Genomic DNA, 16,990 nt, shown 5'->3' with positions numbered 1-16,990 from the left:
CTGAAAAATTAGCATTGCGCAGCTCTCTAAGTTCCTCATCAATTGGCTGAATCATTTATCTGGGAACCAAGATTAGGAAAAGTAAGCGATAGAATGGTTTTATGTTTTCTCCTGATGACATTGGACGGGTCCAACATGGTCAGATTTATCATAACCGAGTCGTTGAAGTCGAAGTTGATGCATTACATCGATCAACAGATATTTTTCCATCGTTTACGTACTCCCTAATGTATAATGAAAACCTACACATTTTCCAAACTCTCATAATTTTGTTGATCTAGCGCAACTTTATTCAGATCTTTTAGCACTTGCATGATCTCAGTTGTCAAAAAGATCCAATACCATGCGGAAAAGTCTCGAATGAAGAATCGGTAGGACTCTCACTTTGAATTAGCTTGTTCATATTGTTAATCACTCTGAGTATATATGACAAAAATGTCAAACAAACATTAGTCTACCAATTTGGCGCTCTCAAAATGATAAATATGTTTCACAAACCCAAAGTAGATTAGGAGTGGATCATATCTGACAAGCACTTTTTACATCACTGCTTCCAGTGAGACCCTTCTAGTCACGTATGGATATAGCAATTTCAAGGGTTTTAATTCAAGAATTTCCTGAATCTCATCACACTCAGTAGTCCGCAAGGGACTGCTTCTAAGACAGCTACTGGTTTGCTCAATTTCATCTGGAATATACTTACACGCATACGAAGAGCATAAGGCAGAACTATAGCAAATACTCTTCATAATGAAAAGCGATGGACAATCTCTTTAAAGCAAAGCGCCAAGTGAGTTGCCTGGTGAAGTCATAGTCATTGCCTTGTTCCTTTTGAACAACGAAACCATTCCGTTATACAACGTTCTAGAATCCGTTTCGGCAACTTGTATAAGGTCATAAAAACAATCATTCACGAACTGCATACCATCCTTCCAATATCTAGTTTTGGGTACTAAGGGTGCTCATACACTGACCAAAGCCAAACATTTGACTCATTTTAACAGATGAAATTCGATCAATATATTCGACACAAAACACGACAAGCACAGGCATATTTAGTTGCCTAAAAATATTGGATACCTAAAATATTTGTTTGGTCTGTTCTCCGAACCTGTCGGTACATGGTTAGGAGGTTACCTTAAATATTTCAGTCGATTTTTTCCATGTTCGATGTTTGACATTATCTGCCACTGTTGATAATTGAAGAGTGGCAAACCAAATAGTGTTTGTATAAATTTCAAATCAAATTTTATCTGTCAAAAAGTGCCAATTATTTGACCTCCGGACAAACAGTGCACTGCTACCCCAAGGCTAGTGACTATTTCTTCTACAGATTCGTCGATTCATCGGCAATTAAACTGAACGGATTGCTTCGCAAATGACTAATGGGCTCCTCGTGTTGACCATCTCCGAGAATACTCGTGATCACAGCAGTCGATTTTGTACTTCTCAGTCGCAGCATGCTTTAAGAAATCCGTCAATCCTCCAAGACAATTTATGTCTTTACTACATATTTTGCAGAAATCAGCATGCTTATCAGTTCTCTGGGTTCCCAATCCCTTCGGTGAAATTAGTGATGCCATTTTGAATAACTGTTTCTAGCACAAACTAGTTTTCCAAACTTACTCAATAAAATCATTTTTCGTTCATGTCGACCCCTGGGAGACCAGAATCGACCCCAGGGGGACGATATCGACCATTTTGAGAAACCCTGCTCTAGAACTCTTTTTTTGTTTTTTCCCTCCGAACAATGTAATAATGAATGTACACAAGGTTTTCATATTTTTACATACAAAATATATTAAGTGTGTAAAATGGAAACCCACCGTTATTTGGCAAAATTTTAGTTTTCATTTGTCAAAAATGGTCCTATCGTCATTCTGCAAAGTAAGGCCCGTCACAGAAGAATTCTTCATAGATATTCCTTGTCTGAAAAACTGCGTGTCCTTCGAAGAGATCCACAATATTGTGGTCGTTTGTAATTCAATGATCGACTCAAACGCATGATTTGTGTTCGGTAGCGTGCTGGTATCAATAGTTCACAGTGTACAATGCCGAATAAGTCCAACCAATGACCAGATGACGAGACCAGCCTTTGGGGACATAAAAAAAAGTTGGAATAAAAAGATCTTTCATGAACATGCATCCCAACCCTTCAAGCCAGCACCTTACCTCACTGTCTGAAGTTTTGCAATATTTTCCCCTACTAGCGTACACAAATGAAATTCTACCCAAAGTCACACCCCCTCATTGAACCAGAATGAATGCCAGCATGTGAGTAAACAGCTCATAATTCTCAACACGCGCCCCGTCCAGCGAACAATATCGAACTGGTGCGGGAGTTAAATGCATACAACCGCAACCGATATTCCCAACAGATAGCCCGCAATTTGTACGGTCGAACGGCAAAAAGACGCATTATTTCTATCAGTGGGAAACATCACCAAATCATACGATGAACAAATCCCACCAGACCGCCTAAATACCTGTGCGAAATATGCAAACCGAACCGGAGGCTCTTTTTTTCTGTAGAAAACAACCGTTTTTGCGTGACAACAGGAAATTAAATAAGGGTGCGCACAGTGGCCAAGCTTTTAGCGTAATTTGATTGCGTTGTATTCCGGCTAGGAGTATATGCGGCCAAAGGAAACTGCTGAAACCCAACATTGCATCGCCTGTGGTTGGGAAAATAGCTTTACACCTTTGCAAAGCACCCACCCACTTCTTTGGATTGCAGAAATTTTGTGGATCGCAAACGATTAACGGTAAATTAAGTATGGATCAAACAAAACCATAATGCCTATATATATTCATGTTTGGGGTTGTCTGTCCATGCCCCAAATAATGGCGACTTGTGCAAACCTTTCGTGACATACAGTAATAAATCCTTGCTGAGTTTTATGGGGACCAAGCGTGTTCATTCCACTCGACAAAAGACACCGGCTTTCATGTTTTGTCAATACTTCTCATCCTTTGAGAATAAGCTTTAGAAGAGACATAAAAAATCAATAACATAACTTTATTTCTTAGTTTTGTATTCCTTACTAATAATGTCCTCACAATAGTTCTCATCAATTGCCAGCAGAGGCTTATGAGCTTCCACCAATGCTTCAAACCCAACTGTTTCAAAACAGTTCTCAGACAAGTCGACTCCGTCATGCATATGCTCGAAAGCAACCGCTACACAGTGATCCTTATCGATAAGAGATTCTTCGAAACGCCAATCCTTTAAAAGTTCATCGTTCAGTCTTAATGTGCTATCATAAATCACTTTCTCAGTGTCCAAAACTTTCGTTCCAATCTTAAAACTAATCTTTCGCAAATCCACGGCTATTCCAACGCCAACATTCTTCACGTAGCTCTCCTTCAAACACCAGTTCCGGATGAAAGCCTCCAGCTGTTCACTTTCGCTTTGGTGGCTCCGTATATACATCCATTCTTCTTCGGAGAAGTTCCGATCCATCAATCGAAAGAAATCCCAGAGCGGCCTTCCGCCAGCGTATTCGATTTTCATCACATCCACGCCTATCCTCGGCAACTGTCTGTCCGACGCGCCTGCCAGTCCGGCCAACACGCAGTATCGCCCCTGATGGGAAACGTTAAAATTCACTGCGAATCCCGGGTTTTTGAGAAACGGCTTCCCCTTTCCATCTCGATCAAATTCAATCCGGTCATACTCCAGTCCCGTCGCCAGATGCACAAACCGTCGCATCATTAGCCGGCCAATCAGTGACGCATGCACATCATCCCGGAACACAAACTTCGCCAACCGCCGCTTCTCATCGGGCTGAACGCACGATGTTGCCAGCAGCAGTTCTGTCCAACTCGGTTGCCAACTGGAAAGGTCAAATGCCCAGCGGGCGTGTCCATTGCTGCGGATGTGCATCGCTCCGTTTGAACGCATTTACACTGTGGTGGAATACTGATGTCCTTTGGGCTGCGCTGTCGTTCGTCGATGAGCGCCACTTCCGGGGATATCGTTGTACACGGACGAAATTGGCAAACAAATGTACAACGCAATGAATGAGATGTGTTTACATCGTACAGCAAGCAGAGGTGATAATTTGACAACCAGAGCTGCCAACTGGAAGAAGAATGAATCATACGAATGAGCGATTCATTGAATGGGATGGAAAAAACACACGCACACATATAGAGACACTTAAAGTCGGTGAGTCGATGTGGTGAGCAAATGAACACAACAAAGTGTGAGAGCTGATGGAGAGAGTGTGGATCGCAATGAGAATCTACTCTGTGATTTATCGGTAGGGTAGAAACAGCAATATTGGGTATGTTCCACTTATTAGTCACCCTTCTACAGCGTGGCGCATTAGGTACGCAACGCTCTCTGAAGGAAAAAAATATAGGAGGTTGATTTCAAGAAAAGACCGCATTGCTGACATAGAACTACGCTGTAGTTTAATTCAAGTTGTTTGTTTATAACTGCGGATATTTTTTGAGGATCTTAGAATGCAAGGGATGTTGGTGACTTGATCGATTTCTCTTCATCAACTTTTTTTAGTTAATTACTCGATTGCAAAAACGTTTCAATTTAAGTTTGCTATAGAATCCGACAGATGAGGTTCTTACCTATCTTCCCCATTGTCAAATACAGCTGGGAATGTATTTGCAGCTAGGTTATGACCAAAAGAGAAATCGATCAAATCACTTACACCCCTTTCATTCTAAGCCCCTCATTTTATAATGCTACGAAAATTTTGAAATAACCATTCTACCAGTTTGGTCGCCCTGAAATGTTTCTTTTTATTGTGGAATCATTTGACGATAATTGTTTGATGATTCATTCTTGTGCTCGCAGAATAATACATGCTCGAGATAAGCGCAACTGTTATCCTTAGTAGAGAAAGTTTTGCTACTGACAAGCGAAACCAAATCACATACATAATTCCAGAACGACATTTACTCTCTTGGTGACTAAATAAGCGAAATGAACTCTATCTGCACGCGAACCCAAAAAAATCAATGACTTATTATAACTTATTGAATAACTTGGTGTTCCCCAAATATTTTTTTTGGTTCACAACCTTAACACCTGCTTCACCATAGCGTTAGATCAATACATTGATGCAATGTCAAATGCACCCACGAAGCCTTTATGATGACGGAAAACAAACAATGATAACTGCTTGTAAAAAGGCTGAATATTTACCTCAGCAGAGATTCATTACTAATACCTTAGCGTAAATGATTCCCTCCCGATATATCCCCTCCTTGTTTATATTTATCGTTATAAATGGGTGTTGATCACAGCGACAATGAAACAAAATTCGATGAACTTCTATCTCTAGGTGGTTTATTTCAATGAACAGAAGTTATAAAATTAAGATAGTTAAGCTAGGCTAATTAATTATAATTTCAAATTTACTTTTAGTGTTTTTCGCTGGATTAACCTTGTATATAAATGTGCGTTTTGTGATTTTGTGAGCGGTTTCGGTACATAAGAACTTGTTTGTCTATATATATATATATCTGTTTAGTTGTAGGAATATATCATAAATTACGTTTAGGATTATGCTTTAGTTTTAAGTTATTTTCTCACCTATTTTTCCGAAATGCAGAAAATATGGCGGTATGCTAGTATCAACACTAGAGTTTATAGATTTTAGATTGCTATTTTGAAGTTTAAGTTCATTCATAGGTTAATAATCAAACTTATTTACTATTTCACGTATTTCTCACCTTTCTAGTCTTAGTATAGCAAATAAGATAGATAGAAGATAGAAGATAAGATAGAAGTAGTTTCAATGTAGTTTTAAGGAGTTAGCTATTTCGATTGTTTCCTGATGTTTACTTTTGACTTTCTTTGTGTTCTTATATGTGTTTATAAATCGGGCTTCATTGCACAATAGCCGCGTGAGATCCCTCGCGTGTGAATAGGTGTGGTACGTTCAGCGGTCGATAGTGTAGATTGGCGTAGGGTGCAGCCGGAGCACTTTCCGACGTGGCGTAAATAACAAATGGAAATTCAGCGTAGCGAAGATGCGCTATTTTTACGTACGGGTTATGAAGCACACACGTACGCACGTAAATGTCCATATATCGATGGCTTGTAGCAACTAAATATACACACACTTATCTCTGTTTTACGCACTTCTCAACAGAAGCCCTTTCTGTTAATATTGCCAGTCTAGATTAGCTTCATCCTTTGTGGAAAGAGTTTTCCTACCGTCATGTGAAACCAAATCACTGACAAAATTCCAGAGCATTTATTTTCTTGGTGAGCTGACGATAGCTTGATGATTCCCCCCACAATTGTGTAGCTCAAAACATTAATGCAATGGCGTAAGTTTGATGCAATGATTGCAATGCCAGAGACATCAGCGAGTGAGTAATTTGATCGCGTCCACAGCTCAGTCTGAAACGGATACATGTGATGGCGCAAAACAATGAAGAACAAGCGATGTTCATTGTTTCGTATCTAGAACGATACTGAAAATTTGCCTTTCCTTCCTTTCCTTGTTGAATTAAAGAGACTTGTTCAGTTCATTCGTCTCTAGCCTTCAAAAAGGCCCTTGGAAAACTCTAATCTTTCCTCATATTACTCCTCCACCACCATTGCCTCCTCGACGTCCAGTTCGCCTAGCAACGGTGTTGTCCAGTCGGTGTCCTCACGAGGATAAAGTTTGCCTTTTTTCACCTAAATTCTTTTTGTTTCTTAATTTGGTTTACATTATAATATAATACGACATTTCAAGTGATCAACCTAGGGTTCTACATCTTTAAGTGGCAATGTAAAATTCTGTAATGATTTTTATCATACACTTTATCCGATTGTTCCAAATTACTATTGTTAAATCATGCCTAAAATCTTCTAGTTTTTTGTTACCTTTTCTTATACCTAAATCTAACTTATACCATACTCTCCCCAAATTATTTACATTGCCCCAACTTAAACTACTTATCTAACTGGAAATAAATATATCTACCCTAATCCAGAGCCGTTACCTAGACAGTCAGGTAATATAATCATACAGGTTTTGTGTTATTTCGTGTATTCGTACAGCGCAACTCTGTTCAAATTTCATACAATTATTATTGATGATTTCATACAAGGTTTCAATCCCAGCCAGCTGATGTATCTCCGAATTTCGCGTTCTGAGAGGAGAGTTTAGAATCATACGAAGATTTTTGTTTTGTATGCGTTGAAGTTTTAACTTCAACACACCACTCCCAAACGGGCATCGCATATGCGATAACTGGAAATATTATTTGTTTGTATACTGCAAGCTTATTCGTTAGAGATAATCGAGAGTATCTATTGGTCAGGGGATACAATGACCTGATTAAAATGTTGCATCTTGTGTTTGTTTTGTCAATGTGTGCTCTGAAGGTAAGCTTTCGATCGAAAGTTAGACCCAGATACACTACTTCCGAAGACCATTCAATACTATTATTATTTTATTTTATTTCTCTATTATAGTGACTTTCAACACATTTCGGCTGGTTCGTCACTTTTACTTCCATTTTTGGAAGAATGTCGGGAGTGAGAATTGAACTCGTGATCTTTGCGTGAGAGGTATGGATGTTACCACTACGCCTGATCGCCTCCATTCAATACTATTGCCATTGAGACTGAATGTCATATTTTGAGGAGGAACAAGCTTTGGAGTGTTCTTGTGGGGAAACAATATGACTTGTGTCTTTGCCGCATATGCCTATTTTCCAATTATTGAAATATCCATACAAAGCGTCTAATCCTCTTTGAAGTTTAGATCTTAGTCCTGTGATACTTCTGCTCTTGTAAATGATGGCAGTCTTCTTCTTCAATGGCACTAACGTTCCTAGAGGTACTTCGCCGTCTCAACGTAGTATTACTTGCGTCATTTTTATTAGTACTTAGTTGAGATTTCTATGCCAAATAACACGCCTTGAATGCATTCTGAGTGGCAAGTTCTAGAATACGCGTGATCACAGTGCATGATGGCCGGGGAATGATGGCAGTGTTATCTGCAAATAATGACAGCTTCCCATCAGATGGGAGAGCGGGAATATCTGAAATGTATATATTGAAAAGAATTCGTCCCAAGATGGATCCTTGAGGAACACCTGCATTCACGATGAATTTCTCTGATGAAATACAGTTTGTAGAAACATTGAACGCTCTATCAGAAACATAGTTTTTGATAATTTTTATCAAGTATGTAGGGAAACCAAAGCTCTGAAGCTTGTAAATGAGACCATTATGCCAAACATTATCAAATGCTTTTACAACATCAAGAAGTGCCATGGCAGATGATTTTGAAACTGACTTGTTTCGTCCGATTATGTTGTATACTCTACGAAGCTGGTGAATGGTAGAGTGGCCTTTTCGGAATCCAAACTGCTCATCCAAAAATATATTGTGCTCATTTGCAAAAGCAATAATGCGCGTTAATATAATTTTTTCGAATACTTTCGAAAATGCTGGAAGGAGGGTAATTGGGTTTCCGGGTTTTAGTATCGGGATCACTTTTGCCAACTTCCAACTCGAGGGGAAGTTACCAAGTGATAGACATCTGTTGAAGACAGAAGTCATGATTTCGTATGAGTTGTTACTAAGATGTTTCAATTCAATGTTAAATAAATATGAGGTTAGCCTCAGCAAGATCCACTGTTTATACTCCAGGCAAACATTCCCCTTCGTTCTTCATCTTTTTCTTTGTTCACGGACACTTCACATCCTACGATTTCCCCCTTCGTTGCTCGTCGATAAGTTGCTCGTTATTGACAGCTCTGTTCGGGAAAGCACACAAATGGACAAAATAAATGTGTGAGGGAATGGGAATGCTACCAATTTTCATCAATTTAAACCATATACAGACTATGAGATTGTAATGTATAGCATATCAAACAAATCTTAGGGATTTCCCGATTCGTTTGGTATTTAAATCGCCAGAATCAGTTCACGCCAAAAATAGTTATTAACGTTAACTTTATTCCATAAAAACGTGACCTGTTTTCTGAGTTGGCACCCTTAATGAAAGTCGTAGTTCTACGTCAAAACAATGTGATTTTCGTATAGTGTTACGAAAACTTAGAGTGTAATGGAGATGACCAAAACTGGTATTTCTACCCTAACTTTGACAGTCGTAACTCGTAACCACTTTCGGTAAAACACTTTCTTTATGATAGAAAGTGTGTCTAAGAAACGCCGTAAAAAGGTCAATTTGGTCGGGTCGCATAATCCAATTATTGTATCTTCTGCGAGCGCTGGCGCAGCCGATGCTGAAAAGCGTTCACTTGAAAACAGATGTTGTGGTCTGGGTTGTCTGCCCCGTAGGAAGGAGAGAATACACCTCCTCATGGTGGTATGAATCATCATCTTAAGTAGCAGCTAGCGAATAGATGGGGTGTGTGTGGATTCAGAAACAACACCGAGGAAGGTGCAAAAGCAAAGCATGTATTTATCAGTAGGATTTTCCATGCTAAGCGTTGATAGCGTTGTGGGATAGGGTGTATCCAATCCATTGAAATAAAGAACGAAGAATAACTAAAATGAAGGCAACACCCTCATGATGGCAAAATAACACGCATAATATTGAACGGATCATTAGGTTTGCGATGAATAAGGCTCATAGGAATATTCTTCAGCAGATCCCAGGAATTATGTAATGAGATTGGTAATAATTAACACTATCGATTCCATGGGGAAACCGGCATCATATGGAGAACATAACAAATACATAACGTATACAATACTAATAACATATTCATCAAAGTTTCATTTTATAACAGCTGCTGTGTTCGTAGTTCGCTAAACACTGCGAACAGTACCCACCAACATCCATCGAAGGGATCAAAGGTTTACAACTCTGTGTCAGCACCGCGCCAATGACGCATCAACCGTGTGGCTTACATAATTCATCACAAAGGACGCTAACAGACACGACAGCATCAGCACTGTTTGCGAAACCCCTCGCGGAAATGCTCCCATAACCATATTTCTACGATTGAAAAACGCTAACGCGAACAATGACGAACTTCAATTACACCTAGGTACACCTCACCCCACCATCTGGGATGGACAATTTCAATTGAATCATGTGTTTTTTTTGTGTCAAACTCAATAACCATATGGTCGAACAACACCCTAGGTATGATGGTACGTGTCAACACAGAATAACGGCCAGCAAACCCTTTCATCGCTCAGAAAATGACGGCGAGTAACATATATACAAAGCAACTACTCTAAACCTGATGCGATGCAACGACCTTCCATCGGACACCACCATAATGTACAATTGAAACGAAACAAACAACACCGAGGAAAAGAAACACTTACAAAACGTAAATCTCAGCGGAAAAGAGCGAAAATATTTTCGCGAAGTGTGAAAGGTGGTAATTTACATTCCCAATTGAGGGGGCGGGGAGAATAGCGCGCCAAACTAGATAAACAATCAAGAGGAGATAAGAAAAAAAACACAACATCGGCCGAGAACAGATACCGGACAGAATTCACATAGTGATCTGAATGAGTTGTGTGTGGGAGGAGGAAAACGAAACAAACGACTTGAGAGGGTGGAGGAAATGGTGAACGAAACGAAGGGTGGTGAAAACGAAAACAAATAACGGCTAAAACGGAAAAGTTCAAAGAGATTGTTTTGTTCGTTCCCGTGAAACTTACCGTTGAGGCGGGCATTTTCCGGCCCACGTTCCCGAAGCTGCGAGGTGGCAGTCAGCTTGGCATGCTCCAACAGTGGCTCGTTGCAGTTGTACTCGGAGTACGAGTCCTTTTGGTAGTATTCTGTGGAAGGAAAAAAATGAGAATTGTACTCCTGGGGAATATTTCCTTGATGCAAGGGATCATATTGTATAGAGTTGCTATTTATTTTTTGAACCTAATAAGAGTCATTTGTCATTGAAAATGGCTATGTTGGTTTTGAAGATATTGTTCTTTATGATCTACACATTTTTGCATGCGCTCTACCACATTTGAAAACATTTTTTTCCATTTCGCTTTAGTGATTTTCGAAAATTGTCGAACGCATCATTTCTACTGATGGAAATCGTATTTTTTTTAGCATTCGGCGACAAAGCAAAACTATCTAGTGCTGATTCATGATTTTGTTATATTAGTTCGATGTATATTAGTAGCAACTTGCATTGTCTCGATAGAGAGCAACTGCGTTCGATTGTTTTCCTTATTTCACCGAATACTTGCGGGTTTTCTGAAAAAAAAAACAGATAAGACTGTGGTCCAGTTTACTTTTACTCATTTTTTTCTGAATTTCGTATACATTATAAACTAGCTGACCCGGCAAACTTTGTCCCGCCTAAAATTTATTTTTCGTTATCACATCCACGTTTTCAGCGATCCATTTTTATATATTTAGATAGAAGACGATATAGGAGTGCGTTTTATCACATTAAAATCCATTTCCACTTTCGAACGAAGATCAATTTCGATACCGCAAACAGCCAATGGACTAACAACGCTTGTCAATATGTAATTGTAGAACACATGCGAATTAAATTTTTCGAATTTTCTTAATTTCCTTCAGAGTTTTCCGAAAATTTTCAATTGTCATGTTTGGTTGGAATGTGTTTGGTTGAAATATGAGCATTATTTTTATGAGACCCCCTCTCCTTTCCAGAGGAGGAAGGGGCGTCATACCATCATAGAAACATTTCTCGTACCCAAAAACCCTCACATCCCAAATTCGGCTCCATTTGGGTGTAGATGTGTCGAACCACCATAGAAACGTTTTGTGCCCCCTAAAACCTTCACATGCCATATATGGCCCAATTTGCTTGATTAGTTCTCGAGTTATGCAGAAATTTGTGTTTCATTTGTATGGCAGCCCCCCCTTAGAGAGGGGGGTGAAGTGTCTAACCACCATAGAAACATTTATTGCATCCTAAAACCTCCATATGCCTAATTTGGTTTCATTTGCTTGATTAATTCTCGAGTAATGCAGAAATTTGTGCTTCATTTGTATGGCAGACATCCTCCCTCCCACCTTATAGAGGTGAGAGGAGTATCCAACCACCGTAGAACATTTATTGCACCCCAAAACCTTAACATGCCAAATTTTGTTTCATTTACTTAATTAATTCTCGAGTAATGGAGAAACTTGTGTTTCATTTGTATGGCAGCCCCCCTAAAAGAGCGGGGAGGAGTGTCTAACCACCATAGAATCATTTATTGCACCCTAAAACCTTCAGATGCCTTATTTGGTTGCATTTGCTTGATTAATTTTTGCTCAAACTATCATGAAAACCATCCCCGGCCCCAAAAACCCCTACATACCAATTTTCAATTTTCAGTAGTTTCCGAGTCCATAAGAATCAGTCAGACAGATAGACAGATATCCATTTTTATATATATATATATATATATATATATATATATATATATATATATATATATATATATATATATATATATATATATATATATATATATATATATATATATATATATATATATATATATATATATATATATATATATATATATATATATATATATATATATATATAGATAGATAGATAGATAAAGATAATACATTTCGAATAATCAACCTAGGGTTTAACATCTTTAAGTTGCTATGTCAGGCTCCGTGTAATATTTTATTATACAGGGTTTTCCAATTCGGGCTTCCGAAAGTATACAGCCCTGCGCAGACAACCGTACAATATGGATCGTTTTAGCATCGCACAACGTGTTAATTTTGTTAAATTATACTATAAAAATGATGAAAAACCGGCAAATGTTTTTCGAGCATTACGGACGGATTTTGGTCGTCATGGACGGCCTACAGAGCACACAATCGCTAATGTAGTGCGTAAATTCGAACAAACTGACCTGTGCATCATCGTAATGTGCGTTCGGCCGAAAATATTGCTGCTGTTGCTGCCAGTGTGGAGGATGACCCGAATGTTTCGATTCCACGGCGTGCTCAGCAATTGGGCTTGTCAAACATATCATCATGGCGAATTTTGCATTTGGACTTGCACCTACATCCATATAAAGTCCAGCTGGTACAAAAATTAGAGCGGGGCAACCATGGAATGCGTCGGGCATACGTCGATTGGGTGAACGAGCAACAGCAGCAAAATGCTGAATTTTCGCATCAAATTTTCTTCAGCGATGAGGCACATTTCGAGCTCGGTGGCTATGTGAACACCCAAAATTTCCGTATATGGGGCTCACAAAATCCACACGTGATTGTTGAGAGGCCATTGCATCCGCCAAAAGTTACTGTTTGGTGCGCATTATGGTCTGGTGGAGTCATCGGGCCGTATTTCTTTGAAAATGAGGACGGCGAGACGGTAATTGTGAATGGTGAGCGCTATGGCCGCAAGTTAACCGATTTTTTTTGCCACAAATTGAAGATATGGATACGGATGACATGTGGTTTCAGCAGGACGGCGCGACGTGCCACACAACACGACCGAACATGGCCATATTGCGAACGAAATTTGAGGGACGCATAATTTCGCGTTTTGGTGATGCCAATTGGCCGTCCAGATCATGCGATTTGAACCCGCTAGACTTTTTTTTTTGTGGGGTTATGCGAAAGACCGTGTCTATGCCAACTCTCCGCAAACTCTTGAACATTTGAAAGACAACATTCGTGAAGTTATGACCGAGATACCGCCCCATATGTGCCGAAAAGTCATCGAAAATTACCTGTTCCGGATCAAGGTGTACGAGGAAGCCCTAGGTGGACATTTGAATGAGGTTGTATTTCACACATAATGGCATAAACCAAACTTTAATTTGAAATAAAAGTTTCATCGAAATTCGAATTCTAAGTGTGTTTTATTTCAATTTACTTTTGGAATTTAAAGTTGGAAAACCCCTGATTACACATTATTCATTAGTTTCATGTTCCTATTGTAAAATTCTGCTTGAACTTTTCTGTTTTTGTTGCACCTTGTCATACCTAATCCTAATTATCCTTTATAGATGACTGAAAATCTACCCAAATCAACAGCCGCTACCTAAACAGGTAACAATTAGATAATAAACACACAACACACAAAAATTTGTATTAGGGTGTGTATTGAGAGAGCGCAAGTCTGTTCAATTTTCATCAATTATTATTGATAATTTCATCCAAGGTTTTAATCCCGGCCAGCTGATATATCTCCGTATTTCGTGTTCCTGGAAGAGAGTTTAAGATATCACGAAGGATTTTGTTTTGTATGCGTTGAAATTAAAATTTCGGAGCACAGCACTCCCAAACAGGTATCGCATGTGCAATAACTGGAAAAAATATTTGTTTCCATCGGGTAGATAGGGACGATTTGATCCCCCTAAGAACGAAACGTCCTAAATCATGTAGCAACATTTATAAATTAGGGGACATGTTAAAACCTTATGAAACAAGTATATAAAACGAAAGTTTATTCTATTTTGGCATTATCATGTATATTTCATTGGACAAAAAATAAATATTTGATCGAAGTGATTGGACTGCAATTTTACGTTACTCAAATCAGGAACAGAGAATATATGTGCATCGATAGCATTGGTTACATTCATCGCCACCCGTAGAAAAACTGAATTGTGTCCCACAGTAGTAGCATAGGGTGTCCTGGGGTTTCTATAAACGTTATTCCACCCAGCGTTCAGCTGAAGTTATAGCGCTCATCTGTCATCGTTGAAGACAGAAGTCATACTTTCATATAACGGGTGTTAAATAAAAAATGAGAATTTTTTCAATACCTTTCAGTAACTCAAATAAAGAGCGTAAAATTTTCTTTCTCATAGAAAATTTTTCTTTGGGCTCCCTAGAAACAGTAGGCGTGTTTGGTTTTGCTAGTTTGAATTTAGTCAAAGCAAAGATGGTGTCGAAACAGTACGTGCTCCGCGAACGCATTGTACGGTTCTACGGAACGCATTTCCAGCAAGGAAAAAAGTTCACGGTGGCACATTTTAAGGAAGAAAATGTACCTGTCAGTACGGTATATTGTATCCTGGGTTCGGAAGTGGTCGTCCGGTGACGATAATGACGAAGCAGAGGAAGACATCGTTAAAGAAGCTGTTTGACAACAAGGACGCCACCAGCCTGCGTGACGTCGATCGGAAATATGGCTGCTCCCACGTATTGATCCATCGGACCCTCAAGATGGAAGGAATCGTCTGCAGGAAGAAGACGAGGTCGCCGGAGTACACGGAGGAGCAGATTGAGACGGTTAAATCACAGTGACGGTGGATGACCAAAAAATACCGCGGGACGTCTTTCGTTCTGGACGACGAAAGCTATTTTCCGCTGTCCAAAATGCATATTCCAGGAAATGATAATTACTACTCCAGCGACAAGTCATCCACACCGCCTGAAGTGAAATACAAGTTCAAGCACAAGTTTGAAAAAAAGGTTATGTTGTACATCGCCATTTCCGACCGGGGCATTTCAAAGCCTTGGTTTAAGCCGAGCGGTCTGGCAATCAACCAACAAATCTATCGAGTAGAGTGCCTCGATAAAATCCTGCTGCCGTTCCTGAACGAGCATCACGCGGATGGGAAGTACGTCTTCTGGCCGGACAAGGTGTCTTTCCATTACGCCAAGAAAACGCTGGCGTATCTTGAGGAGAAAAAGATGCCGTTCGTGCCGAAACAAACTTGCCCCAGTGCCGCCCAATAGAGGATTTCTTTGGCTCACTCAGTGCCCTAATGTAGAAAAACAATTGGAAGGCCAAAGACACGAAGCAACTTACTACAAGAATCCGGAATAGTATCCGGAAAATGGACGTAAGTGCCGTACAACGTTCTTGTGAGAGCATCGCGACAAAGTTGCGTCGAACAGCAGACCACGGCCCTTACTCAAACATTCACTGACATTTTTTTGAAGAAAATACATTATGTTATTAATAAAAAATACTGAAATCGATGAAAAAAAAAATTTTTTTTTATATGTGATTGAAAAATTCTCATTTTTTATTTAACACCCGTTAAGTTGATGCTTAGATATTTCAACTCAATGTTGAATGTACAATCCAACCCGGAAGCCTTCATATTCTTCAACAAGGATATAATCGAGATAACCTCTTCAACCGAGATGATTTCATTCTCTTGTGGAGTGGAATGAATATTGTCAACAGTCGGTACAGCATCAGTCATCGTTGCGCCAAAAGTACTTGTAATTTTTGAAACCAAGATTGTGTGAACTAGAGGAATGGTTGCCAATTACATTAACCTTTTCGTCAGATGTTATCAAACGTTTTTAGCTATTAGATTGGTAATGAGGAAATCAAAGATGGAATATACTCTAGAACGAGAATTGCGAGTGTAGGTAGCTGGACTAAGAATCATGTAGTGACCCTACTGCAGATCATCATTTAGAATCTTCTGATTCCTCCTTTGGTTGTCCCAGGATTGATGTAGATCATTAATGTTCGCGCCTGTGACGTATTTCGACTGCCTCCGTGTCAGTTTGATGATATCGTTTTTAAGGAACAACGCCGATTCATATATAGCGGATGTCTGTTCACAATAATAGGCTCAATCGGACCGCGATCACAATAATAGGCTCAATCGATTTTCTGATTTCCGCTCATATAACAACTTCGATAATGTTGAGGTTCAGGCACGACAATGATTTCTCCACCAGAACCAGTACGATTCTTTTTTCCATCAATGAAAATTTTAAGTTGTCCGTAGCGATCTGTATTCAAAACTCCACCCGGTACACCATTCCCTCCTGGTCCCATCACACACAGAGCATCGTCTTTCGACCGAAACAATTTGGCTTTGTAATGGATGGGCCCGCTTGCCCAGGAAAAAGCCATATTTTTAGCGATTGGGGTTCTCGAATTGAATTCATTTTTCGTGGCCATTGACAATGCGATACAAATCCAACTTCGTTCGGTGCCGTTCAAGAAACATTTTGAAAAAGCAAACAGTTTTGCTATGCTCCATTCGCCTTTCGCTCATCCACGTGGCTCTCAAATAATGGCCAATTGCTGTTCGGGATACATTCAGTGTATCTACCAATTTTCGTTGTTAAACGGTTTTATTTAGCTTGCCCTATTTGTATAT

At 39.4% G+C, this 16,990-nt stretch overlaps 2 protein-coding genes across 6 annotated transcripts in view; both read right to left on the bottom strand.

Annotated features, from left to right (window-relative positions):
- Positions 1-16,990, bottom strand: part of LOC129765334 (neurexin-4) — a 67,374-nt gene that overhangs the window by 32,174 nt on the left and 18,210 nt on the right. For all 5 annotated transcript variants that reach the window (XM_055765510.1, XM_055765512.1, XM_055765511.1 and 2 more), the window contains exon 2: positions 10,625-10,744. In XM_055765510.1, the coding sequence (XP_055621485.1) occupies positions 10,625-10,744 (120 nt within the window). The remainder of the gene's footprint in view (positions 1-10,624; positions 10,745-16,990) is intronic.
- Positions 2,999-10,748, bottom strand: LOC129765335 (L-aminoadipate-semialdehyde dehydrogenase-phosphopantetheinyl transferase). Its single transcript, XM_055765516.1, has 2 exons — positions 10,625-10,748; positions 2,999-4,084 (listed from the first exon to the last, which is right to left on the bottom strand). Exon 2 carries the CDS (start codon positions 3,902-3,904, stop codon positions 3,020-3,022), a length of 885 nt encoding a protein of 294 aa, XP_055621491.1. The 5' UTR covers positions 3,905-4,084; positions 10,625-10,748; the 3' UTR covers positions 2,999-3,019.

Source organism: Toxorhynchites rutilus, chromosome 2, assembly GCF_029784135.1.
Source record: "Toxorhynchites rutilus septentrionalis strain SRP chromosome 2, ASM2978413v1, whole genome shotgun sequence".
Taxonomy (NCBI): Eukaryota; Metazoa; Arthropoda; class Insecta; order Diptera; family Culicidae; genus Toxorhynchites; species Toxorhynchites rutilus.
This window is presented reverse-complemented; position numbering and strand designations above follow the sequence as displayed.